The sequence below is a fragment of the Mus pahari genome, chromosome 14, assembly GCF_900095145.1.
Source record: "Mus pahari chromosome 14, PAHARI_EIJ_v1.1, whole genome shotgun sequence".
Classification (NCBI taxonomy): domain Eukaryota; kingdom Metazoa; phylum Chordata; class Mammalia; order Rodentia; family Muridae; genus Mus; species Mus pahari.
Genome location: NC_034603.1, coordinates 4,450,550 through 4,477,367, shown reverse-complemented (window position 1 = coordinate 4,477,367; position 26,818 = coordinate 4,450,550). Strand labels below are relative to the sequence as shown.

Here is a 26,818-nt window from a genome sequence, read left to right as displayed (position 1 = left end):
AGGGTCACATTGAGCATGTGCTGTGTGCTGTGACATCAGGGTCACTGACCCCTCCAGGGTGCTCAGGTCCCAGGCATCCCTTACATAGAAGAATATCTACTTTGAAGCCCTGTGCCCCTCCCATGTGCTTCCCATTAGCTCCAGATGAAGGCTGATACCCGAGACAGGACAAAACCCGCTACGGTAATAGCTGTCACGCACGTGTAGTGGTTACCATCACGCTCTACCGTTTGAGACTGTGACGTAACCTTGTCATCTACAAACTCATGCCGGAGAACTGTGCAATCAGCGTATAAAAGAATTCACAAATAAAAACATCTCATGTTTTAAATAGGCTTCTGATTTTGTCTGTGTCATATTCATAGCTGTCATTGGCTACATATGGCCAGAGGGCTGTGGGTTGGACTTATTGGCAGGGTCTCAGTGTGTCCATATGTGTTCAGTATAGTGGCGTTTTCTTTTAAATGTTTATGATCAGTGGCTGGTTTTGTGGTGTGTGTGTGTGTGTGTGTGTGTGTGTGTGTGTGTGTACACTGGGCTGGTTGCATCTATGCCCTCCGAGGCCCCAGTCCTACCTAATCTGCTTCTTCCACTAGGATATGATGTGATCCAATAAAGTACACGCCTTCTTTGAAGCCCCTGTCTCTCAGTATCAAACATATAATAGTTGTAAACAAAGACTAAAGACCAGAGCGTACCTCAGTGTATCCTAGGAAGCAGGCAATGTGTTCAGAGCCAACTGGGCAAATCTGAACAATACCATTGTCTGGGCTTTACCCCAGAGCAAGTCAGTTCTAGCCTTTGTGGGCAAACATAGTTTGAAAGCTCTACAGGGGATTCTAGGTGAGAATTCTAGGATTGCTGCTGAGGCTGGAAGCCAGGCTTTCATAGAAGCCGTCCTGCTGGCCAGCTGGCTCCTGGGTGAGTCTCCACAGGATGGGCACAGGTACATCCCATTTGGGTGTCTGGAACACTGGGGGCTGTTCTGGTGGGGAAGGGAGAAAGCAGGAAGGGTGGTGGCTTCCTATCTGGGCCAGCATCGACCCCTACCGTGCAGCCCTGCCCATTGGTCAGGCTCTGCAGGGAGAGGAGCCTTTGGTGGATCTTTCAGCCCCATGGTCTGGAGCGTGGTCCGCTGTGTGGTCCACTGTGTAGTCCGCTCAAGATAATTACAGATTAATAATTACAGGTGCTGAGTAATTATAGAAGCTCCAGATTAAATCACTTGGCTAGGGTCACAGAGCCCTTGTGTGTGTCCAGGAGCACCCAGCAATGCCTGGGCTACTAATCGTCCAGCCCTGTCAGTTGCACCCCTGGGCCTAAGTGATTTTTTAAGGAATAAATGGGTTTGTAAGGAGTTGGTGCCTGCTGTGAGACTGGGGACTTTCTTATGGACCGCTCTGGCCCAGCTCCTGCAAAGGTCATATTCTGGGAAAAGAGTCAGGCTTGCTAGTGATCTGGGAAACCCCAGCTGTACTGTGAGGGAGCCTCACTCCTTCCAAGTCGGGAGGGGACAGCAGACATACCTGCAGGGAGATGTTGGCCTGGGGCCGGACCTTGGCAGAGGCCAGTTCCACATAGGAGTCCTTGCCCACGAAATTCACAGTGATGAGCTTCTCACACCTGGGTCCAGCAAAGCCTGGGGGACAGCGGCAAGTGGGCTCCTGCTGTACCACGATGCACTGTGCCCCGTTCTGGCACTCGTACTGGTCGCATGGGCTGGTTTGTAGCAGAACCATGGGCGGGGGATGCTCACAGAAGAGCCCACTGGAGAGAGGGGACAGCAGAGAGGAGACAGCCATAGTTACCAATAAAGAGGAGAGCTGTAGTGGGAAGTTCCATCCTTGCCTCTAACTGGACCAAGTCCCTTTCTTTAAGTTTCTCTCAGTTTCTCTCTCAGTTTCTCTCTCAGTTTCTCTCTCAGTTTCTCTCTCAGTTTCTCTCTCAGTTTCTCTCTCAGTTTCTCTCTCTCTCTCTCTCTCTCTCTCTCTCTCTCNTCTCTCTCTCTCTCTCTCTCTCTCTCTCTCTCTCTCTCTCTCTCTCTCTCTCTCCTCCCCTTCTCTTCTCCTTCTCTTCACTGCCCCCCTCACCCCCTGCCCAAAGTGAGTCAGAGCAGACAGCTTGGCTCAGTGGGTAAAGGTGCTTGCTGCTAAGCCTGATGACCTGAGTCTGATCGCTGGTCCCCATGACAGGAGAGAACTGACTGAGTCTCACAAACTGTCCTCTGATTTCTATAAGAGTAGTGTGTGTGTGTGTGTGTGTGTGTGTGTGTGTGTTTGTATATATGTGTATGTACATATAGTAAATAAATAAATAAATAAATAAATAAATAAATAAATGTAAAAACAAAAAATTAATGAACCAGATTAGCGTGAAGAGTGCAGAGTCATCAGCTTGGACGGAGGTGAGTCTGTTCAGTTGAATGAATAAACAGAACATGGCCCAGCTGCCAGCAGGGGGTTCTGCCTTACCCAGGAAGGAGCTTTGATACCTACAGCTACATGGGGGAACCTTGAGAGGTCTGTGCTGTGAGAGGGGCCAGCCATAAAGGCCAGCACCTCCTGACTATGCACATGAAGTACCTGGGGAAGCCGGTTCACAGAGCCAGTGGAATGGGACTGCCAGGGTTACAGGGAGGGGGCGGGGAGTTGTTGACAGTCCTGGGGTTGGAGGTGGGGAGGCTGAGTTGTTGACGGTGACGGTGGTGACGGGGTTGGAATTCTGTGGGTGTGAGAAGCTCTGGCGATGGAGAGAACGCTGTAGCTGAGCTACCATGTGACTATTCTATTGAAAATGATTTATTTAAAAAATAATTTTGAATTATGTGTGTGTTTGTGTGTACTTAAGTGCACATGAATGCCTGTGCCCACAGAGGCCGGAGGGGTTGGATCCTTCCAGAGCTGGAGATATAGGTGGTTGTGAACTACCTGATGTTGGTGCTGAGAACGTATCTTGGGTCCTCTGTAAGATCAGTGAGTGCTATTAACCTATTAACCACAAAGTCAATGTGACTTTTTTTCTCCTGAGACAGGGATTTCTCTGTGTAATAACCTTGGCTGTCCTGTAACTCATTTTATAGACCTGGTTAGCCTTGAACTCACAGAGATCCACCTGCCTCTGCCTTCTAAGTGCTGGTAAGGTGTCCATCACTACCACCTAGCTTTTTATTTTACTTTATTTTATCCTAATTTAACATGCATGTTTTACCTGCATGTATGTCTGTGTGACAGTGTTGTATCCCCTGGAACTCGAGCTACAGACAGTTGTGAACTGCCATGTGGGTGCTGGGAATTGAACTCAGGTCCTCTGGAAAAGCAGCCAGTGCTCTTAACCACTGTGCTGAGCCATCTCTCCAGCCTGTGACTGCTCTTATCACTGTTGAACTGTCTCCTTAGGCTCAATGAGAGCTAGGGAGAACTCATAGCTCTTTCTTGGCTCACTCTCTTGGAGTCTATGTCAAAGTTAATCTGCACATTTCATATTCATAGTATCTATGGTGTACTGATTTCTGTCTGAGTGCCCTTTAAATATGGTCCCTGCTCCCCCAATTTCCTGCAACCCCATGCTTAACCCTTCCAGTCCAGGTTGAGGGGAAACTGGAGCCCAGGTGGCCTCTTCTATGTACCCCACAGACATCTAACCAAGTCCCCATTGCCTCTGACTTGACCTTTCTTTCTTCTAGCACCAATTCCAGAGGCCGATCCCAGAGGTTCTACCGAGTCACTGCCATTTTTCATCGTCTTTTATTATTTGGTGCTCGGGATGGAACCTGGGCTCATAGGCATGCTAAGCATTGAGTTACACTCAGTTTTCACGTCTTTTCCTGCCATTAAGATGCCACACCATTTTTGGTCTCCAAGCACCCACAAGCCAGACTCCAAGATGGTGACATCCTGCATTAGGTAGAATCGTGCACATGTGACACTGTAGGCTTGGACTCATGCCAACTTCTGCATTGAGCTGCCCTGGCGAGCTGCAGGGAGGCCTGCAACCCTGCCTCCACCTTCCATCTAGAGCACGCTACCTTCCTTCTGAGGTGTTCCTCTGTTGTACCTGAAGCCCTGGGGGCAGATGCATGTGTAGCCATTGACCGCATCCACACACTGGGCTCCATGGCGGCACTTGTGAGCTGCACAGTCATCGTTGTCCGTCTCACACAGCTTTCCACTGTAGCCAGGGACACATTCGCACCTGGAACAAAGGCAAAGAGAAGCTAGCCCAGGGCCTGCCAGCTTGCTCGAAGGTGCTCTTATGTCTTCCCTTGCCAAACCTCCCTTTCTAGTTCCCTAAGGGTTCACCAGGCCACCCTTGGCTACTGGGCTCCACTTGTGGTCCATGGCCTTTGCTCCCAGAGTCATGTCGGGGATGAGACAAGTTCTGTTTTCAGAACCATGCTGGGAGCATGGGATGAATCACACAGCGCTTGGGTCAGATCTGGTTCCTTCTGCCTAGAGTTGATATCCCGGGGGTCCTTAGTGTCAGACACCCAGCTGAGCACCCTCAAGGACCATCTCATCAGATCCTTAGCAGCCTGTAGGGGAGAGGGCCCTATCCAAAGTAGCATTCAGAAAGCACTCAAGCCACCTCCCCGAAGCCTCATCGAGTGACAGGAGTGACAGTTACATCTAGTGTGTCAGATGCCATTCTAGGTGTGTTGGCACTCATGGCTTCTCCTTCTTGCACATTCTCTCAAAGCCACAGGTTCTCAACAACCCCCAGTATTCTGGAGTGCAGTGAGCACTGTGTAAAGTCAGACAGTGCGCTATCCAGGCGATGGCAACGAGGATGAAGGAAACGACGGCCTTGCCGCTACTCTTGCCTTTGTTATTGCTTGTTCAGACATTCAAGCTAAGACAGGAAGGTTGAAAAGCTACTGTTTCCCAGAGGACAGGATGGAAGCAGCTGTCCTCGCTCAGGACCCAGTCCCTAGAGAGCACTGGGTCCACAGCCCTTCCATACTTGGCAATCACCAAAACTAAGGCTATATGTAGACAAGAATGTGAGCCTGCAGCTCATCTATTTGAGGTAACACCGAACAGAAATCCCTGTATGGAAACAGACCCGAGAGCACCCAGAGCTAAGGCACCTTTCCAAACACACATGGACACCGTGTTCACTGGCCCCTCTCCCTCCTGCAAAGCCCGTGCACCTCTCTGGCCCATCAGCTCAATTCTTCTGGGCAGAGTGAAAGTCACAATGCCACTTATCCAAGCCCAAGGGCGAGAGGGCAGAGGGAGTTCAGGGCAAACAAGAGCTCTGAGGTCTTGGCTTGCACCCCCAGAACCTGACTCTGAAGAAGAAGAAGAAAAAAATCACCCACCAACCCAAAGAAACCCAAAGAGACATTTCTCATCCCTCCCTCACTGTAGGTAGAGTCGGGTAGAACCCCAGCACTGTACCAGAGCTAGGCAGGACAGCTAGGGAAGATTCTGGAAGGGATATGGTGACCCTGTAGAAACAGTTCCATCAGAATGTATATGTGTACACACATATATCTATATATAGTACATATATATGCATACATAAGATAAAAATAAATCTTTAAAAAATTTAAGAAATGTCTACCACCATAACGTCAGCCACTTTCCTAAAGGAACAAACTAGAAAGCTGAGACATGGGAATATGCTTCGTGTCAATACTTCAGCTGCTGGTAAAACTGGGCCTGGCAGAGGGGTAGAGGAGGGTGGGAAGGGGGCATGTGATCAGGACAAAATGATGGGTGTGTATGCATGAGGATGTCGAAAGGAAGCCCATTGTCTTGTAAATGTTCTAAAAAATATAAAAAGTATATCTAAAAAATGAAACTGAACACCCAGCCTCAGCAGGCACCCGAGTTTGTAGTACCTGCGCCCAAAAGAGCCCTGGAGAGCGCCTGAAATTAACCAACCTTCTCCAAGGTGCAAACACTTAACAGGACGAAATTAACTGTTTAAAGCACGAAGTTCAAGGCAAACGATGGGTAGGGAAGCTACTCTCTTCCAGACTCAGTGGTGGAGGCCTGAAGGCAGAAGTGTCTACAGAATTCCATCAGCATGGCCTTCTTCTTGGGTGTTCATGATGAAAGGAAACACCTAAAGACTTTGCTATTAAAGAGAAAAAAAAAAAATGTACCGAGGTGGTGGTGGCATACACCTCTAATCCCAGCAGGTAGACCTCTGAGTTCCAGGACAGCCTGGTCTAGAGGGTGAGCTCCAAGACTGCCAGGGCTACACAGAGAAACAGGTTACAAAGACACAGACAAAAAAACAGAAAATGAGGGGCTGGAGAGATGGCTCAGCGGGTAAGAGCACTGACTGCTCTTCCAAAGGTCCCGAGTTCAAATCCCAGCAACCACATGGTGGCTCACAACCACCCATAATGCCCTCTTCTGGCGCATCTGAAGACAGCTATGGTGTACTTATGTATAGTAATAAATAAAATCTTAAAAAAAAAAAAAAAAAAAAAAAAAAACAGAAAATGAACCTCTGACTCAGGGAGCCTGGGCAGGGCCTGGCACTACATTCTGCACACATTTCCATGAAATGTTGGTTTCAGGACCTTACTCCCCGTAGCAGGGTCGATACAACGCTTCTCGGATTACAGAGGCAGCAGGTAGAGCCACTTCCATTCTTTCTGTTTTCAAACACTTTGCTGTATCTGCCATGTTGACGATGTGTAAAGTCTGTGTTGGATCTAGTGACCATGGGCCAGGGATACCTGGAGTATCTGAATTTGGATGAGAAATCAGCCAGACCCGAACTGACTTGCAAATCTTTCTCTCTCTTGGTTCCCTGGCAGCTGGGTGTGTCACTGGGAGGGCCCCAGTTTCTCCAGTGGAAGCTTGACGAGCTCATGAGACTAGGTACCGCGTGGAGTTCTCATCGTACACAAGTCAACGAGAGCTATTCATTATTATTTTCAGGGCCTCTGAGCAGATCTGCCTAACACTGAGACCTCATTAAAGTGTCTCCAAGGATCAGCAAAGGTCACCCTGACTGCATCACTGCCTCTCATTAGTGTCCTTCTAGGCTGTAGGATATCAGGTGTTTGATGATGGGAGGGAGACACCATAATAAAATGCCTCATTGGGAGAATAGATTATTGCTTTGAATATATGTGATGATAAACACTACCATTACTGAGTTGGCTTCCAGACTTTCTGAGACACCGTCTCCTGGGAGACAGGACGCATAAGTCAGATGACTCAAGGAAAACTTGGCTGGTGCCTTTCTTTCCCATCTTATCCCAGATGCCAGGGCCCTTGATTATAGTCCAGGGTAAGGTTTTCAGAACAAGCGTCAGAGGATGGAAATCTGGCAGCTCTACTTTTCTGTGTCCACACCCACCCTGACCAGTTTCAAAGCCACTGACCTCTAGGCTCGCTGTTTGTTTAATTGATCTTGAATATTTGTCTCCCCATTCTGTATAGCCGAGGGCTAGTCACCTCTGTTCTGTATAGCTGAGGGCTAGTCACCGCTCACAGTTCCCTCCTAGCACACTGAAGCCCTTTGCCTGAAAGTCTGGGCATCTCTGCTTTGGGTCTGAGCTTGAATTTTGCACATTTCTTCTTTCCAGCTTGCACACCACACAGTTTTGTCCACCTACAGTACACAGCCTTGCATTTAGTAAATAGAAGCCTTCAATTGATGTTGGATCCTGGGGTGGTGGGAGTCTGGGGGTTGCGCTCAGGTGACCACACCTCCTGAAACTCCTGCCTAGCATATCTCAGCGAGGCACAAGCCGACAGGTACACGTGACTGGGGTGGCACACAGAGAAGCTGTGGTTTCCTTTATCTTGGCAAAGCCACAGGCCTCACACCTCTTCCAATAATCCCCTTAGAGATGAGCAATGAGCCCATGATGTCCCCACAGAAAAGGACAGGAAAGATCTGGGGGTGGTGGCTCAGTGGGTAAAACCCTTGCTGTGTAAGTCTGAGGACCCAAGTTTATATCCCCCAGAACCCACATAAAAGCCAGCTATGGCGCTGCAAACTTAAGGCTTAGTGAGAATCCCTCTGCCAACAATCCACATCAACGTGTGGCCTGCACACACGCCAAGCTGCTGAGTTCACCCACACACACATGTGCACACACACAGAGAAAGAAAGAGACGACATATGGCAGGATACATTCGGGCTCAGGAACTGGGTGTGCTTCCCGGGCTGCCTCCTCCTAACTGGAAATTGTTCATGTGGTCCTCTGTTGCTGTTGGTGATGGAGGAGACAGCTTCACCCATGGCAGTGTTGCTACACTAAGTCAGGACTCCTGGTCCCACCTCCTCCCTCCCACAGCTGCCATAGTCTAGCAAACTTTCTGTGGCCATGGGGAAGCAGGGACCACCAGGAAGGCGACACATGGGGGAGGTGACCAGACACCCTTAGGATGGTGGTGCTTCTCCTGATGGTTCCTTCTGTGGATGCCTTGTTTCAGCTCTGGAAAGGAGAGCGATGCTAAGAAAGAGAGGAGAAGGTGGGAGAAGAAAATGAGAGGGCAAAGGGAGGGGAGGAGGAAGAGGAGACGTATCCACCTCTTCATCCTTTTTTATCATTAGAAGAATCCCGAGAGGGAGAAACTGTAAAAGGTAAAAGCATCTTGGGGAAATATGAGCAGGCCTGGGTCAGAGATAGAGACATGCCTGAGTACAGGAGAGAGGCACGCCTGAGTACAGGAGAGAGGAAGAGGGTGACTGGTTGTGCAGGGGAGACAGACACCACCTGACTCAGGGCCTCAAACCCAGGCTGTTGGAGGGAGAATCCTCAGGGCTCTCTGCCAGAGCATGAAGCCGGGCCTTACCTGAATCCTTTGTCCAGGGAGATGCACTTGGCCTCGTGCTGACAGAGGTTCATCTCGGGCACACAGTAGTCAATCACCTCATCACACAGCTCCCCTGGAGGCCGTAGGGAAGAGAAGTAAGGCATCCGTGAGGATACTGGGCATAGCCAAAGTAAGGCATCCGCGAGGATACTGGGCATCGCCAAAGTAAGGCATCCGCGAGGATGCTGGGCATCGCCAAAGTAAGGCATCCGTGAGGATGCTGGGCATCACCAAAGTAAGGCATTCGTGAGGATACTGGGCATCGCCAAGGCCACAGGGTCATAAGTCATGGACACCAGGAACCTTACATTCTCTTCTTAGTTTATCCTTTCTATTGGACTCCTGACTCAGTTTCCCTAGAGAGACAATGAGAAGGTCCCTGGGGTCTCTCTTGGACAGTCAGCACCATCTGGCTTTTCCTGGAGTTGTTACAGTGGAAGCACAGGGCAGACCCTGACTTTGGGCTGTGCTTGTCCCCTCCCTCACTCACCCCTTGTGTACTGAGTATTGTCTGCACCAGAGGCACTGTACCAGGCACTGGGAACACAGCAATGGCCAGTCTTACCTTCTCATTGCTTAGTGAGTGTTATCTACGGCCAGGTAGGCAGTTACTATTCAGCGTTGTCAATGCTACCATGAAGGTAAACTGGATGCAGAGGGAGATCTGCAACCCTGCTGAGGAGGTCAGGGGAAATGGGCCAGGCATGCTATATCTGCTACGTGCAAGAAAGCCCTTTGTGGGAAACAAAATGCAGAAGCAAATACAGAGACAAAGTATAGAGCAGAGACTGAAGGAAAGGCCATCCAGAGACTGCCCCACCTAGGGATCCAGCTCATATATAGACACCAAATGTAGACAGTATTGTGGATGCCAAGAAGTGCATGCTGACAGGAGCCTGATATAGTTGTCTCCTGAGAGGCTCTGCCAGAGCCTGACGAGTACAGAGGCAGATGCTCACAGTCAACCATTGGACGGAACACAGGGTCCCCAATGGAGGAACTAGAGAAAGGACCAAAGGAGCTGAAGGAGCTGGCAGCCCCATAGGAGGAACATCAATATGAACCAACCAGTACCCCCCACAGAGCTCCCGGGGACTAAACCACCAACCAAGGAGGGACCCATGGCTCCAGCTGCATAAGAAGCAGAGGACGGCATCAATGGGAGGAGAGGCCTTTGGTCCTGTGAAGACTATATGCCCCAGTGTAGGGGAATTCAAGGGTGGGGAGGCGGGAGTGGGTAGTGGGTGGGTGGGGGAACACCTTCATAGAAGCTAGGGGGAGGGGGGAATGAGATAGGGAGTTTCAGGAGTGGGAGAACCGGGAAAGGGGTTTAACATTTGAAATGTAAATAAAGAAAATATCCAATAAAAAAAAAAGGAAAGCCCTTTGCATGCTTCAGAGAAGGAAATAAAGGAACCTGCGGTTCTGACCTCCAGATATATGCCACCACTGACGTTCACAGTGCTGCAAAAAACGCCTAATGTGTCATAAACATGGAGGGATGGAGCTTGTGGAAAAATTCAATAACTGGATGTTTAGGAATGTAGAAACGGGGAGGAGACAGGACTATATCATAGAGCAGTGAATGAGTTTAAAGCAAGGATTTTATTTAACTTTTCCTGAAAAATTTACTTGTTTTTATATTTATGTATATAAGAGTTTTGCCTGAATATATGTCTGTGACCACATATATGCCTGGTATCCGCAAAGGTCAGTATAGGGCATCAGATCCCCCAGGACTGGAGTTACAGGGTGAGCTCCCATGTGGGTGCTGGGACTCGAACCCAGGTCATCTGAAAGAGCAGACGGTGTTTTTAACTGCTCAGCCTGGATTTTATTTTGAAAAAGCCAAGTGGAAGGTGATCTAAGAGGGGAAAATGTCTAACTAGGAATGGTCTTTCCAGAAGGATGGGGGTTGGCGTGTGCAGCGGATAGGAGGCTGAGCGGGACAGGAAGTACGAAGGTGGCAGGGCAGTGACCGTGTGCGGCCCTGCCTCTGAGGCTGGTCTCTGCTGTGCTGGGGGGCCTGGCTGACCCCTGCTCTGCCCTGATGTGTCCTGATTTGCCTAGGGTGAGGCACTTGTGTTCTCCTCCTTTTCCTAGTCCCCTGCAGAAACTCGGGAATAGACAAGTGTCTGCTTAGGATGTGGCTGCGTTTTGGGACAGAAATCATAAGTCTTCCCCTCTCAGGTGCAAACTGCAACATGTCTGCAGTCTAGTCCGGTGACTTGCTGATAGCAGGCGGGGCCCCCACGGGGCACGGGGCACATCCCAGCTGCCCATCTGTATGCTGGAAAGTTGTTAAAGCGTGGCAGTTTCAGCCTCTTTACCCTCTCCTTAGCCGCTGGCATTGTGGTTTGTGATTCTATTTTGGCATTGAGCATATTCTTTTATTTATTTATTTATTTATTTATTATTTATTTTTGAGACAGGGTTTCTCTGTTTAACAGCAAAGTCTCTGAGGGCAAAGGGAGTGGTTTCTGCCCCTCTTCGTCTGCTTTCAGACACCACGTGTACTTCCCACCTCCTGCTCCACTTCACAGAAGAGCTGGACTCTGTGGACCCTGGCAGGGAATGCCTAATAGAAGCATCGCATTTCTCCTCGCCTTAGGTTTGGATTTGCAAATGACACTACGGATGGCTAGGTCTGTACCGTGAGGTGTTGTGGGGTAGGGGAGGAAGGGATCAAACACATTGGCAATGAACACAAACAGCACAGCAGGCGTGTTCACAGCTCTACGGTGTCAGTTTGGTTCTCAGCTCCAAGAAGACGGTTATTGCTGTATGCAGTGTTTCTCAGGCTTTTACACTTATTATTGTTTTTATGGGCTGACCCTTCAAAGAGTTCATGGAGGTGCAGTCTGGGTCGTGCCATTTCAGGTTGACTTTGTCACAAAGCAGGCTGCCTACATCACTTGGTGACATTTTGCTTCCCTAGCTAAAGGTATATCTAACTATACTCAGGAGGGGTTGTGGATGTAGGTGACAGAGGCATTGGGCTTTGAAGAGACCACTATGGCCTCCCACCACCCCAGACTTCTTCCCTGATGCTCATGTTTCCTGGCCTGACCTTTAAGCCTCTTACGAGAAGGAGCTGGGTCTTGTTCAGTTCCTGGTAGAGTGTCTGGAAGGCAGATTTCCAGATCCAGACACTGAGGGTAAAAGCATCTCTCTGCCCAGCGTCAAACATGCGGGGCTCCTAGTGAAGGGGGTGGAGGTAAGCATCACACAGACAGATGAGAGAGCCTCGTGAGTGCATTCTAAAGTGGGGAGGAATTAGAGGTTTACTGGGTCAGGGTGAAGATGGACGAGAGGGACAAGCAACACAGAGGGAATTGGGGGGACCTCTCTCGGAGAGGAGCTGGGGGGGGTCTTCCTCCTACCAGGACATTCATAAGAAAATTGTATCCTCTCAATGCTACCCTCGACCTCAAAAAACACCCCAACATGGGCTCGCCCCTCAATGTCCGTACCTGTGTAGTTCGGCGGGCACAGGCATGCGTAGTTGTTGATCCCATCCACACAGGTGGCGCTGTTTTCACAGTCGTTATCCTCACAGTCATCTGGGTTGATCTCACACCGCTGTCCCTCAAAGCCCAGGGGGCAGGAGCAGCTTTAGGGGTGCGTGTGTAGAAGGGAGGGGTTCCAGGGTCAGGGAACAGGCAGAAAGGTGTTGGGGGGGGGGTAGAAAACACAATTTGTCAGGTCTTTCTTGTGGCTGGAGGTCTGAGACACAACGGCCACTGAGACTTGGGGACCCAAGGAGGAAGACATTTAGGAACCTACAAGGTCATTTTGTCTAGCTACTGTCGCTCAGGTGACGTTCTCTACCTTGCCTGTTGCTTTGTACCAGCAAGGCCTCTACACCTCCCTCAAAGCTGGAAGTAGTTTCCTGGACATGGCTTAAATCCCTGCAACTGTATTTGAACCCCCACCCCCACCCCCGTTTCAACCTCTATGGGAGGAGTTGGCCAGAAAAGCAGCCCCCACACCTGCAATAATATTTCATTCTAAGGCAGCCTTTCTATTCTGAAGGGTAAACAGGGCGTCTCTGTCAAGGCCCGGGCTCTGTAACTAGGCATCTCGGGAATGCGTTCTGTGCTGGCACTTTCTAGATCTGACTTTGGGTAGTTATGAGATTTAAGGAAGGTAGAAAACAAGTGGAGGGCACACAGCAATGCGAAGTCACTTAGTTCTAGAAAAACCACCAATATGTATAACCGTCTCCGCTATCCCCGTCAGGTCCCGGCCCCCAGCTTCTGAGCAGATGAAGTGGGAGGATCTCTCTCCTGCCAAGACTGAGGACGCTTTGTGCGTGTATATCAAAGGACATCCATCAGCGGGTGCGTTGCTTGCCTCCGCTGTGGCACCTCTGTTGGAGATTACCTCTCCCCACACCATCCCTACCAGACCTCACTCCTAGAAGTGGCTATGCAAGGTTAAAACACAGATAAGGCCTGGGCAGCATCGAAGCAGCCAGGGGCTAGGACGCGCTGAGGGGTGGAGGGAGCCAGTGTCTGATGACACGCTTCCATGAAGCTCCCTCTTTCGGGGCCCAAGTTCTGGTCAGAGAGTGAGGGGCAGAGTTAGGGGTGTCCATGAAAGCCCTCCAGCTGTAGACCTGAAGTCCAGACCTCTACCTGGAGACAGCTCTGATTTTGCAAATGGATTAAAAAGCAAACTAAGCTAAGAGAAAGTCAATTTCATGGGCCCAGAACACTAGTTTACCTGTTTACTTACAACTCGAAAATTGTGTCACATTTTCTACAAAAGTCTACAGACTTCTGAGGTTGAGCTCATATAGGGCAGAGAAAACACCGTCTTCTTCCCCTTTCTCTTATGGACCCAGGACATCATGAAAAGGGCCAATTCTTTATAGCTACACAGGGGCAGGTACTCAAAGACCTTAAACAATGGTGTTAGTTTTCCCCCAAATCCAATTCCTTGGGTTTTCTGGGGTCTTGGGATTGCCTGGCAGGGGTGACAGACATGATGGCTGGTCAACAGAGTAGATGTTGCTAATGGCTGGAGAGAGGGTGGGGAGGATGTCAAAGTCTCCTCTGTCCTTATCAGGTTCCTTGACGGGGTTCTTAGGAGAAAGCTTTTTAAATGGTGGATTGTGACCCCCCTTATGGGATCCTGCCCCTGAATGTAGGGATTGTGAAAATTCTGGCAACAGTCATAGGTTTCTGAACACAGGCCAGCATTTAATTAAAAATCCAATGCATAATGGATCCCAGGCATTTCTGGCAGTGCTTGCTGGTGCCACATCCCAAGACTTCTCTGCAGCTTCGGCTCTGAGCATGCATGTACCCTTTGCTCCATGTGCGCTGTCAAGCCATGCTGCAGAAACACCTCTGCACAGACTGGAGACGTTTGTATGCTATGAATTTTCAGTATTTTTATTGTACACGTGCAGTTTTCTACTGTTATGGAAACATAATGGTTTGAATACAGAACTGTAAATACTAATGAAGTTTTAAAACTAAAATAGCAAAGGCTTTTAATATTTTCCTACCGTCGCTCCTCATCAGGTTGGTATATCTTTGGATTGCATTGTGTCAGAGTGTTTAATTTTTTAAGAATCGCTGCTTGACACTTTGGTTGTAGAACATAAAGAAATCAAGCTACAACTGACTGAAAAGCTTTCTCTCTATTGACTAGATTTCAGAATGCCAGAGGGTTCTATGTAGGATACTGAGGGAGAAAAGTATTTTTAATGAGTTTACCCCATGATGGGTGTTCCATACTATAATATTGATCTTCCAGACAAGATGTGACATAGGTGTAAAAGTGACATGACTGTTATGTGTGTAAACAATTTCTGATTGGAGCTGACGAATACTTCATGGGAGGGAATGCCCGCTGGACAATGCACACCTGGGCCAAAGTCCATGGCTCAGAAGTCATAGGCTCGAGGATAGAACTTACTTCTGTTGTTTTGCTAACGGGACATGTTGTCAAATGGCTCTTAATATTTATGTTTATATCTGCAGATTAGGGCTACTATCAGAGTTGGGTGGTCAAGGGTGGAGTATAAGTGATAACTGAATATTCAGCTCCAAATGTGACATAATTTGCATCAACTCTTCCAAGGCTCATCAAGGAAGGGGATGTCGAAAAAATGTAAGAGCCGGAGGGTGGTAATGAGTGCTGTAAGACACGGTCTTTCTCCAGTGGCATGGCTGTTCCACTCATGAATGCACAGCAGTTATGGTTGCCTACACAAGACCTGCATAAGATCAGGCCAGTCAACATTCCAGCATGGGCGGGAGAGGAGACACTTCTAGCTGTGATGGCTGCTCGGTGGAGGGTGATTCTTCTTCCGGGCTATGGCTGTTGGTAGGCCGCCCACAGTCTGGTGGATGGCCCCTTGCCCATGCGTACGCATGCAGTAGACCGAGCGGGTTATTAAAAACAAAGGACACGAGGCTGGAAGGCAGATGTCTTGGTAGAAATCTGGGCAGAGTGGGAGGGGTTACTTGGGTTAGATATGACCAAGATACATTGTATACATGTGTAAAATTGTCAAGGAATAAATAATACCCTAAAAAATGCCACTGGAGCTGGGAGCTTGAATGTCATTAAAAGCTGTTACATGGATGTTGGCTTGTGTTCAGGATAGAATTTCCAACAGTTTCTGAAATGGTCCTAAATATACTTCTGTCATTTTGAACCACGTTTTTATGCAAAGTGCTGGTCTAAGAAATGGTGATATATATTATATATACCTAAGAATTGTTTAAAAATAAACTTGTGATTCTTTTTATACCCTAGGTATAAAAGAATATGGCGTTTTCAAATATTTTAAAAGGTTAAAAAAATTCTATGTGTATGGGTGTTTTACCTGTATGTATGTGTGTATATGTATCTATGTGTATCATGTGCACGTAGTACCCACGGATACTTTAAGGTGTCAGATCACTGGAACTGAGTTACAGACAGCTGTGAGCTACCATAGAGTTAATCAAGTGTAGGCCATCTAGAAGAGTAGCCAGCATGCTTAACCACGGAGCCTTCTCTCTGGTCCTGACATTTTGTTATATACTTTCGTAGCCTGGGTTGAATAAAAATAATCTGGGCAAAACAGGGTAACAAATGGAAATGATTTGAGAACCCTGAGCCAGGGCGACTCCAGGAGCAGTGAGTTAGCAGTGAGGGCTTTGTTCAGATTTTGAAGCCTCATCTTCCTTTCATTGTTCTCTTGTGTGGTTAGCCCTGAAGCCTTGTCTGTCTGTCTGTCTGTCTGCAAGCATGCATGTGTGTTGTATGTATCCTATCTATCTATCTATCTATCTATCTATCTATCTATCTATCTATCTCCCTCCCTCCCTCCCTTCCTCCCTACCTATCATCTAATTTATATATTGGCTCGTCTGTTTGACAGGTAAGTTTTGCAGAAATGCTCTGTGGCCTAGCTACCTCTTCAGCCTTGGCCCTTGCTCATTTGGTGAGCAGCAATGCAGCAGGATACAGTACATCTGAGTGGAGAAGGCAGGTGATGCTTCCGGAATTCTGACACTTTAGAGGTGGTGTGTGTTGGACTGTGGTCCCCTAAAAGGATAGGATGAAGCACTACTCCGCTGGACCTCAATGTGACCTTATTTGGAAATGGAGCTGATGCAGCTATGATGATTCATTGAGGTCACATGAGGGCAGACCCCTAATTCAATATGGCATCCTCATAAGACAGCATTTTTCAACCTTCCTAATGCTGCGACCCTTTAACACAGTACCTCAGGTTGTGGTGACCCTCAACCCTAAAGTTGTTTTTGTTGCTACTTCATAACTGTAATTTTGCTACTGTTATGAACTAATATAAACATCTGATATGCAGGACATCTGATATGCAACCCCTGTGAAAAGGTCAGTTGACACCAAAGGGGTTGCGACCCACAGGCTGAGAACCACTGTTGTTAGGCCCACTATGGGGAGACAGACACAGCGCTGCTGCTCTGTGATGATGCTGCCTGGAGCTAGGATGATGAGCTATAAACCTTGGGTTGCCCAAGACTTCCAGTAAAGCAGAATCCACGACTAGTCAGGGAGTCATGCCGCCTTGCACTGGGTCCTGCACATACCCCTGGTTTGGTGTCAGTCCTCCAGAACGGTAGAGAGAATATTTCCACTGTTTTCAGCCTCCCTGTCTGGGTAGTTGGGAATCCCTAAGGAACTGACTCAGGATTGGAGAGGATGCTATTCTTCATAAGCCCCCTACTGTGTCTCTGCTTGCCGTAGTGTTATACTACAGCAGAAGGTGGCTCCTCCTGGGAGCACACACAGACATATCATCCCCTATATATCTCATAGTTAAGGTTCTAGTTCACATGAGAATTATCCAAGACTGAGTGTGAAGCAGGCCCCTGATACACAGTCACCACCAGGGAAGCTCTGCTTCCTGCCTCAGGCTTGAGTGGGGCAGAACACATTTTTCACCTTGGGAGTACAATTCCTGGCTGGCTGTTCTTGATGAACAGGAGAAGCGGGTGGTTTGGCTGAATCCAGGCAGGAACAGGAACAGTGCCTGCGATCCTCCTTTTAGGAGTCCTGGTTGGTTGGAGCTGGCTCGGTAGGGTGATACAGGGGCCAGCTGGACTCTCTGGAGAGTTCTTACCCAGACCACACAGCAGCCCCTGGCTGCAGGGCTTTTGATAAGTTAATGATGCGCAGTTTGAGCTTTGATGTTGCCCAGAGCCTGTCTGGCACCAAGGTCTCATCTTTTGGTAAGGGGCTACTACCCAACTGATGTGCTGTGGGAGACCCCTTCCAGTGATCTGCTTCTGCTGGGGCCACAGCTGGGGAAACTACACACCTGAAAGATGCTGGGAGACAGATGGGCCAGGATGTCTTACCGCTTAGTAACCGCTTAGGGACTAGAAACATGGTTAGAAGATTCAGGGACCAGAGCCAGATATGTGACAGAGCCCGTGGTCCCAGTTTCCTCTCCACTCAATGCACATAGGAACTCCCCTCCCCCCAGTACAGGTGTGAGAAGATTTAGGAGAGATGATGTAAGAGCTCCCACCTGGCATGCAGAACGTGACAACAGTAGCCCCTGTTATTATCTGTGACACAGAAAGGAGTGGTGGGATCGCCCAGGTGGCCAGGTTTCTTGGCCAGTATCCCATTCTCTGACTCTAGCCAGCATCTGCAGCCTGACATGGAGAGCTGGCTCTGGGAGTGGAGGCTGGCACATAGATTCAAAGCCTATACCAGTGCTTTGTGACTCTGGGGAGAGAGTTCATCCTTTGACACCCCAGTGGCTTCTTGTATAGGGCAGGGACCTTACTTCCCGCATTGGTATCTCTCTCATAAGGAGTCTGACCCAGAGGCTCTCTAAGAAGAGGGAAGGTCAGGGCTGAGCTATTACCTGAACCCATCTCTGTGGTTCTCACTGAGGTGGCAGGTGCCTCCGTGCTCACAGGGGTTCTGGACGCAGGTGTTGATGGGTACGGTGCAGTCCTTGCCCTGAGGAACAGATGTGGGAGAAGTCTGGTAAGCAAGGCTTTTGGTGGCTGCTATGACCCAGGATTCCCCAGGGACTTCCCAGCATCCTCTGGGATGAAGCTGAGATAAAGACAAAGCGAGTCACTGCCTGGTCACTCACTCCTCATGAGAAGGGGAGGTTGTGTTGAGAAGGCGGAGTTCAGGCTCCAGCATGGCCAGTCCCCTAGTTCACAGGCGTCTCTGGCCTAAGCTGCTGGCATGAATACAGGCTGGGAGTCCAAGTGAGTTTTCGATTCCAGCCTCCCCTCTTCTTGACTGATAATGGGCACCAGACCTTTAACCTCTGACAGGGTTGCCCTGAGAATTACGTGGGAGCTTTCACAGAAGGAAGCACTGTGCATTACGGCACACACTTGGCACATAGTAGGCCTTCTGTAAAAGCTAGCAGATGGCATTGCTATCTGTTTTATTGAGGTTTAAATATAGTCCATACCAGGAGCAGGGGGAAGTAAGGTATAGTCTGTAGACCCGAGTTCTATAAAGGGACCCCCCCCCCCACTTTCTCCGTGGCTGGTTGGTCTGTAGTACAGCTTTGCTGTCTGCATTTGTTCTCAAGTTCCAAAGGTGAGTCCAAGGCCAGGCCAGACTAAGAACTGCAATCGTTGGGAATGAGGCAGAGTTCCATAGGATCTTCTTCAGGGTACGAGCTGAGGAGGAGCCAGTGAGTGGCGGGTGGGGACGATTATGCCAGGTAGAAGGAACAAGGACAAAGGCTCTGAGTGGGTGACCTCAAGGCCCAGACTGTAGACACTAAACCTAACATCCCAGGGATCCTCTTGCCCCCATGGCTCCTGCTTCTCTCTTGGGACACAGACCCTATACTTGGGACATGCAAGCTGCACTTTGTAGGACCCAGTAGCACCAGGGCTGGGGAGGTAGCTGCTGTATATAGATTTGAGCCATGGGTTCAGTGACTTGAGTGCATGCCAGGCCAGGGTGATCATGGGAGCCTTCCCACTGCCACCGCCACCTGCTCACCATCTGCCTGAGAAGAGCCTGTCCCATCTTCTGTTGCTGCCAGTGTCTATGACTGGGACAGTGACTATGCCTGGGGCTGGGGGTTCTTGGCTGTGTGCTTATTGCCAGCTGAGCCTGAGGCGTTGGGCCAGGAGAGCCTCCACTGTGGGCCCACAGGTATCCTACGCTCTTGCCTGTAGGAGCCTCAGGCCCCTCTCCAGTAGCTGGAAGGCAGAGTCCCTGTCTGTCTGGTTCTTTATGTGAGTCCATCCCCCACACAGAGGTTTCTGAGAGGGGAGAGTGAGAAGAAATGTGTGCTTTGAGGAACTATCTGGATCCCACCCCCCCCACCCCCCCACCCCCCGCCCCATGCCACAGTGACTCAGGGCTGGCTTTCTGAAAGTCAGTGTCTGGAATGTAAAGTGTAATAGGAATTCTCACGCACGGCATTGAGCACGTTCTCCAGGCTTCAAGCTAAGTGTTTTATATTCATGATCACATACAATGTTCCCAAGAACCCTGTGAGATTGGTACAATTGTCATTACACTCCCTTTCATCAGATAGGGAAGGCAGACTTGGAAAAGAAGGAAATAGACCTGAGACTTCACAGCAGTTAGTGAAACAGGCGGCCAACAGATGAGCCCAGACGGCTGAGTACATATTCAGCACCAGGCACCTCTAAGCTGGACCATTTGGCCTGTTCCTCTGAAAACCCGGCCTCTGGAGTGGAGTGGATTGGAGCTGAGTCTAGGCAGGCTGCTACATGCTGTAAGGAAATGACCGGTTCTCGTTGACCTTGTTTTTATGTTCCGTGAAATAGGAGTGAGGTAGAGTATGACTAATCCAGGAATTCAAAGTAAATGACACATTTGGGTGCTGATACATCACCAGAAGTGGAAAAAATTCTACCCTTGATTTCAGGTCATGGTCCAAATGAGGGTGTACTGGCTAATTTTGTGTCAACTTGACACAGCTGGAGTTATCACAGAACAGGAGCTTTAGTTGAGGAAATGCCTACATGAGATCCAGCTGTAAGGTATTTTCTCATTTAGCGATCAAGGGGGAAAGGCCCCTTGTGGGTGGGACCATCCCTGGGCTGGTAGTTTGGGATTCTATAAGAAAGCAAGCTGAGCAAGCCAGGGGAGGCAAGCCAGTAAAGAACATCCCTCCATGGCTTCTGCATCAGCTCCTGCTTTCTGACCTGCTTGAGTTCCAGTCCTGCATCCTTTGGTGATCAATAGCAGTTTGGAAATGTAAGCCAAATAAACCCTTTCCTCCCCAACTTGCTTCTTGGTCATGATGTTGTACAGGAATAGAAACCCTGACTAAGACAGAGGGTATAGTAAAAATGCCTTCAATGACAGCCTACGTGTATATATAAACCAGGCTAATTTCATTATTAGATTTGGGTTCTACTTCCTAGATATCTTTGAGTGTGAGCGTGTGTGAGAGCATGTGTGAGATTGTGTGTGTGTGTGTGTGTGTGTGTGTGTGTGTGTATGTCTATACTTGCATGCATGTGAAGGCCAGAGGTCAACCTAAGGAGTTATCCTCAGGTGTCATCTACCTTAAAATTACTCTGTGTGTGTGTGTGTGTGTGTGTGTGTGTGTGTGTGGTGTATGCCACAGTGCAATTGTGGAGGTTAGTGGATAACATTGTGGAGTTAGTCCTTTTATTCCTCCTTTACAATGTGGTAAATACATTTGGCTCCCATGTGTTTAAACACTTGGCCCATGGGAGTGGCACTATTAGGAGGTGTGGCCTTATTGGAATAGGCGTGGCCTTGTTGGAGGAAGTGTGCTGCTGTGTAAGTGGACTTTGAGGCTTCCTATGCTCAGGTTCTGCCCAATGAGGAAGAGACTTTCTTCCTGGCTGCCTGCAGAGGGCAGTCTCCTCCTGGCTGCCTTTGGATCAAGATGCAGAAAGCCCAGCCCCTCAAGCACCATGTCTACCTGCTTCCCGCCATGATGATAATGGACTGAACCTCTGAAACTGTAAGCCAGCCCCAACTAATGTCCTTTCTAAGAGTTGCCTTGGTCATAGTGTCTCTTGGCACCAACGGATATCCATGGGTTCTGGATATCCAACTTATGTCACTAGACTTGTACAGTAAGTGCCTTTGCCCACGGAGTTAACTCAGTGGCCTGTCTCTTACTGGGACCTGAGTCTTGACCACTTGTCTAGGCTGGCTGGTCAACAAGCTCTACCCATATGCCTGCCTCTGTTGCCCAGTTTTGAGATGATAAGTTAGCATCACGATGCTTGGCTTTGTCATGGGTTCTGGGACCCACACTCAGGTCTCCAGCCCCAAGATATTTTAGTATGCGTATGCAAGTATTATAAGATCCGGAAACATCTGAAATCTGAGTTGCTTCTGGTCTCAAGCATTTCATATAAGGGATGCTTAATCTCTATTGCCTCAAGCGGAATGAATTACCGTTGTAAATCACATTACTCTCAAGGTCCCCCTTAGGTGATGCAGCCCTGTAAGACAGTGGCAGTGATGACCATGACTAGGTTCTGAGGCAGGGCTGAGTATGCTAGATAGTTCAGGGGTGCATGCATGCATGGCAGTGGTACTATAGAGATAATTATGAAGAGCAGAATAAGAGAACCTCAAAAAAGATCCAATGGGNCCCCCCCCCCCCGCTAGCCCTGGCCTGTATACTCTGATGTTCTTGCAAATACCACTTGGCACAGGCAGCATCCCCACCCCATACCAAGGGTGCTGTGGTATGTAGGATCTCTTTTAGACCTTTAGGCTGAGCACAGAAATCTAGGAGGCATTTCCACTGCTTGAAAACATGGTAACTGGGACGTCAGATGAAGATTTCTGTCACTTACACATCCTTGAAAAGCAATCACCATTTCCTATGTGTGTCTAATTAGCCCAATTCAATTCTCTTCTGCTGCATTTTGTTCAAATCTACTCGAACTGGGATGTTCCTTGGTCCTCTTCCCTCTGTTCTCCATCCCACCTTATGTCCCCTCTTTGACAGAATCTGGGCTAGTGGCTTCCTTTAAAAGAGCCTAGGAGCAGCTCCCTCACTGGAATCTCTGCGTCGTCAGATGGGGTGGGGGACCACTCAGGGACCTTGTTGCTTAAAGTGTGGTCCTTGGACTAGTAGCCTGGGTAGCCCCTGGGAGCTTGCTATATACACCATCTCAGGCCTGACCCCAGCTCTCACAAATCAGAGGGTACATGCAGGCTTGGGAAGTACTTCTTGGAAGCACTGAACGTGTACGTGAAGCCCAGTAATAGGGAAAAAATCATATATATATATATAGTGGCAAGAACAGTGGCAAGATTGTTAGCCATGGGGCATGTTTGCTGGCACTGGGGTAGGCGAAGGGCACATGTGATGTGTTTTTAGCTTTATTACAGCTAGGCCAGAGAGCTGGAGAGCTTCCTTTTACAGGTGAAAAGTTTAGGGAGAGCCAGTCACTAGACCAGGCTGGGTTCTGTTTTTACTTTGTGCTAAGGTTCTGTGCTTTGGAGGTGGTAGAGCGTGGGTAAGCACTAGTATTTACAAATCTTAGTTGGCCTTTCAAATGAGGATAAAGACTGATGTCTCTGGATGATTAAGCATGCCGAGATCACACAGTCCAATGACTTCATTCAGGCCTTGCAGAAGACCAACAGCAATGGCTATGCATCCTTAGAAAACGCTGCTTTCCCAAGGCAGTGTAGCAACATATATGAAAATCCTTGACACTTGTGACCCGAGTTCCAAATGAAAAGCAGCCGTGTACCATAGGCTAATCTCACTCTCCGTATGAGGGACGGAGCAGCTTGCAAGAGGGAAGGTAAAGGTGGGGATGTGTCAGCTTATCACACACTTCCCATACAGCGGGTCCTCTCCTAGGTATACTGCACACATCACTGACTACCCATCAATTTCTCCCGACCTGTGGGGTGCGTCCTGGTGTCGGGATGAGAAGGCTGGAGTGAAGTCACCTCGTGCATGGCAACGCTGCAATGCACACATGCTTCTCTGTAATTCCAGGGCCTGAGACGCCTTCCCCTCCACTGAACACATATGCACAGGGCTCACTGGATCTGTGCCTGAGCAATCTCTGTGCTTGGACTCTAGGCTACATTTAAGCTTCAGGGACAGATGGTTTAAAAAGGAGTCCTTGGGCTTTCTGGTTCCAGGCCCATAGGTGGCACTCTGACACCATCTGCTAGTAGCCAGACAGAAGTGCAGAAAGCCACCAGGTAGCTGTCCCCTGGAAACTGCCTTTCAAGCCTGTTACTGTCCAGGCCCAGTCCCTTGAGGACGGATGCAGATGCGGTGTGCCTGACACTCAGCCTGTGCAGGTGACGCACAAGATGGGCTACGGGAGACCCTGGACTCTTGGCTTGTCCAGAGCATCCAGATCCCACGGAAGAGCATTGAGTCGCACCTTTGTTGACCCCAGTGAGTCACTGGCTATCTGGGAACCTCTTCAGGGTACAGGACGCTGGCATTTGGCCTGTATAGCCTTGAGTTTTAATCTCAAATCTACAGAAGCCTGGTTTCTAGTCTTATAAAAGAGGCCTTCGTCATAGGTTTGCTAGGAGAAAGAGTGAGCCAGACACCAAGCATAGAGCCTGACTCATAGTCTATAGGGGGACAGTGTAACTCTTGTGGATTGCGCTGGGGGTAAAGATTGTCGTGGAAGTAGCCTGGATTTCTGATAGAATGGGTGGGAGAACCTGGTAGTCTCCATCTTTCTGTTGGGTTTGCCAACTATGTGTGTGACCTTAGAAGCCTCAGACCATTGAGTCTTTGAGTCCCTAATCCCCTTATTCTCTGAAATAGCAGCCAGGATACTGGGTTCAAGGGCTGCCTTTTCTAAGAGAGCATTTTTTAAATTGCCTGGTTTGTAATCTCCCTGTGACTCACAAACAAACAAAACAAACAAACAAACAAACAACCCCCCACAGGTAGCATTTCCATCTCATCCTAGCATCCCTGCTAAGATCCCACAGGCCCTGTCTGGTAGGCAACTTGGAGGAGACTAGGGATATTGTTGGCAAATGTCACTTGGCAGGGGTAGGTTACAGTGAATGGTAGAGTTATCCAGGCTACATTACATAGCATCAGATGCACAGGGCCTCTCCCTGCAGCCAGGACAACTAAAGAACCTGGACATGAGTGGTGGGCGGGGCCTCCTGCCTTACCTTGTAGCTGTAGGGGCAGGCGCAGCGGTACTGCTCCACGGCATCCTGACTGCAAGTGCCGTTGTTCTTGCATGGGCTAGAGAGGCAGGCGTTGCACTTGGCCACGATGTTAATGTCCACTGGCCCTGAGTAACAAAACCGGAGAGTGGGTGGGTGGCAGCTCTCTCTGAGCAGGGCACCTCCCCTCCCTTCCCCTCTGCTCCAGCTCCCTCCCACCTCTAGGCCCAGAGGGCCGCTGGCTCTCTTGAGGCTGTACATCCTTCTGGAGAGAGTCCCATTAATTCAACGACTGTCCAGTGAGTGAGAGTCACAGCGGGACATCATACAGAAGCACTTCTGCAGTCAAATCAATTACTGTAATTAGCCTGATCCGATTTGGGTCCTAATCTGCAAACAGTGCGCCATAATTAGAGCCCTCCTGCGTATCTTCTAGTCCAGGAAGTTCTCAGCACAGGCTCTGTTTCGACCTTCTCCTCCTTTGCCCCTGCCAAGCCATTTCCCATAGAATAGCCAAGGAAGGATGCCAAGGCACACACATGGAGGGGCCTTTCTTCAAGACCTTAGGGGTGATGATGTCACACAGAAAGATGCTGATGGGAGCTCTTTGCCTTTGTCACCCATGGAAATTTTAATTGCATCTGTTTTTTGTTTGTTTTTTTTGTTTGTTTTTGTTTTTTGTTTTTTGTTTTTTTTTTTTGTTTTTGGTAAGGGCTGGAAGGAGGTCATGGTCCCCACATAGAGCTTTGCATAAAGGGATTATGTCTACTGCTGTAGATAGCTTTGAGCATGAGTTATGGAGACATATATGCTCTATTTAATATCAGAACTTTAGCCTGGCGCTAATAGTCCTCGACCTGTAGATGGGTTGAGAGTCATTCTGATGAGTGACCATTTGCAGGCAGATGAACAGATTGGCCCCAGGGAGCTCTGAAACCAATAGCTTCAGCTTAGGCTCACATCAGAATGAGAGCAACCACCTACCCGTGCTTGCCTCTGACTGAGGGGTTCCTGGGCACAGAGATTTCTCTTGACACACAAGGACAAGTCAGAACTAGCCTAATCCTATGCCTAGACTGTAACTCAGAGATTGCTGGACCCAGAACCAGTGTTATTTTTCAAGCACTGGGGATCCAACCCAACTTTATATGTGAGGCAGTTCTACCCAGTTACAACCTCTGCCCTTGAGTAGTGATTTTTAAAGTTCTGCAGGTGATTCCTGTCAAGATTGAGCACCACTATTTCAGGGCTATTTGAGTCCCTCTAGTATCAGATCAGATGTCTCAGAAGCAGGAAGTAGAAAGTTAAAATTAGCTTTAAATCAATGGAATGTTTTTCTTTCAGCAGCCACATGGGACACTGCGCAGTTTGAAAGGGAAAATAAAAACTGAACATTGAGATTCTCGGAGACGAGTGATGGGCACTAACAGACGAATGCTCAATGCAGATGCAAGATAGATGCTGAAATTACATTCAGGATGCTTCAAAATTAAGGGCAGATAAAATAAAGGCGATACTCTGACTATAAAGTAAGACAAAGGAACCTGGTTCTCTAAGGAAAAGACGCTCAGGGGAACCAATGAGAGCCAGAGCCCATTATCAACCATTTTAGAAATCAATTCTGCAAATTGTTTGAAGACTACGTATTTGGAGCCCATCATTTGGAGTCTCTGGCTCTTATCTAAGGATACAATGTTTAACAGAGCAACATCTTCATGCATTCACCATAAGAGGGAAAATGGAAACACTGAAGATTTTCAACCAAGAAACAGTTAAGTAGGCTGGGATGGGAGACAGCAGGGCTGTGAGGGTCAGAGGCCCATGTTCTAGAGGTAGGGAGAGTCGGGTCCTATTGTTGTGTTCTTATGAATTAGTTTGGGATACAGATGTGGCTCAGTGGGAGATGCTCATCAAGATGAGAAAGGCTCTGGGATTGACCCTCAACCCAGTGGGGAGAGGCCGTTCAACCTCTTTAAGGCTTAGCTGCTCTAAACATCTAACATGAGGGTATTATAGATATCTACCCATAAAATGTTGGAGAGTTAATCTGACACACAAAAATAAAAATATGTTAATATGTTAAATAAGTAATATGTTAATATGTTAAATAAAACGATGAATAAAAACACATCTAACATAGACCCTGTCATGTAAACATTTAGGAGTGGATATAATGAGCCAGTAAAAATAATATGTACAGGGACAAGGTGGCTCAGTGGGTGAAGGTCTACAAAGCCTGAGGACCGGAGTTCAGTCCTTGGAGTCCACATGGTGGAAGGACATAACCATTTCCCACAAGTGGTCTCCTGACCTCCATATATACACTGTACTGGGTATGTGTTTGCACATATGCACACACAAGGGAGAGAAACAAAAGAAATGTAAACATTATT

The 26,818-nt window shown here is 48.6% G+C and overlaps 1 protein-coding gene across 1 annotated transcript in view; it reads right to left on the bottom strand.

The window, feature by feature from the left end:
- Slit3 (slit guidance ligand 3) overlaps nucleotides 1–26,818 on the bottom strand; it is a 582,461-nt gene that overhangs the window by 18,042 nt on the left and 537,601 nt on the right. The window contains exons 26-31 of the mRNA XM_021213834.2: nucleotides 24,429–24,553; nucleotides 18,166–18,263; nucleotides 12,269–12,408; nucleotides 8,775–8,868; nucleotides 4,054–4,191; nucleotides 1,527–1,767 (exon numbers count right to left, since the gene is read on the bottom strand). Of these exons, the coding sequence (XP_021069493.1) occupies nucleotides 1,527–1,767; nucleotides 4,054–4,191; nucleotides 8,775–8,868; nucleotides 12,269–12,408; nucleotides 18,166–18,263; nucleotides 24,429–24,553 (836 nt within the window). The remainder of the gene's footprint in view (nucleotides 1–1,526; nucleotides 1,768–4,053; nucleotides 4,192–8,774; nucleotides 8,869–12,268; nucleotides 12,409–18,165; nucleotides 18,264–24,428; nucleotides 24,554–26,818) is intronic.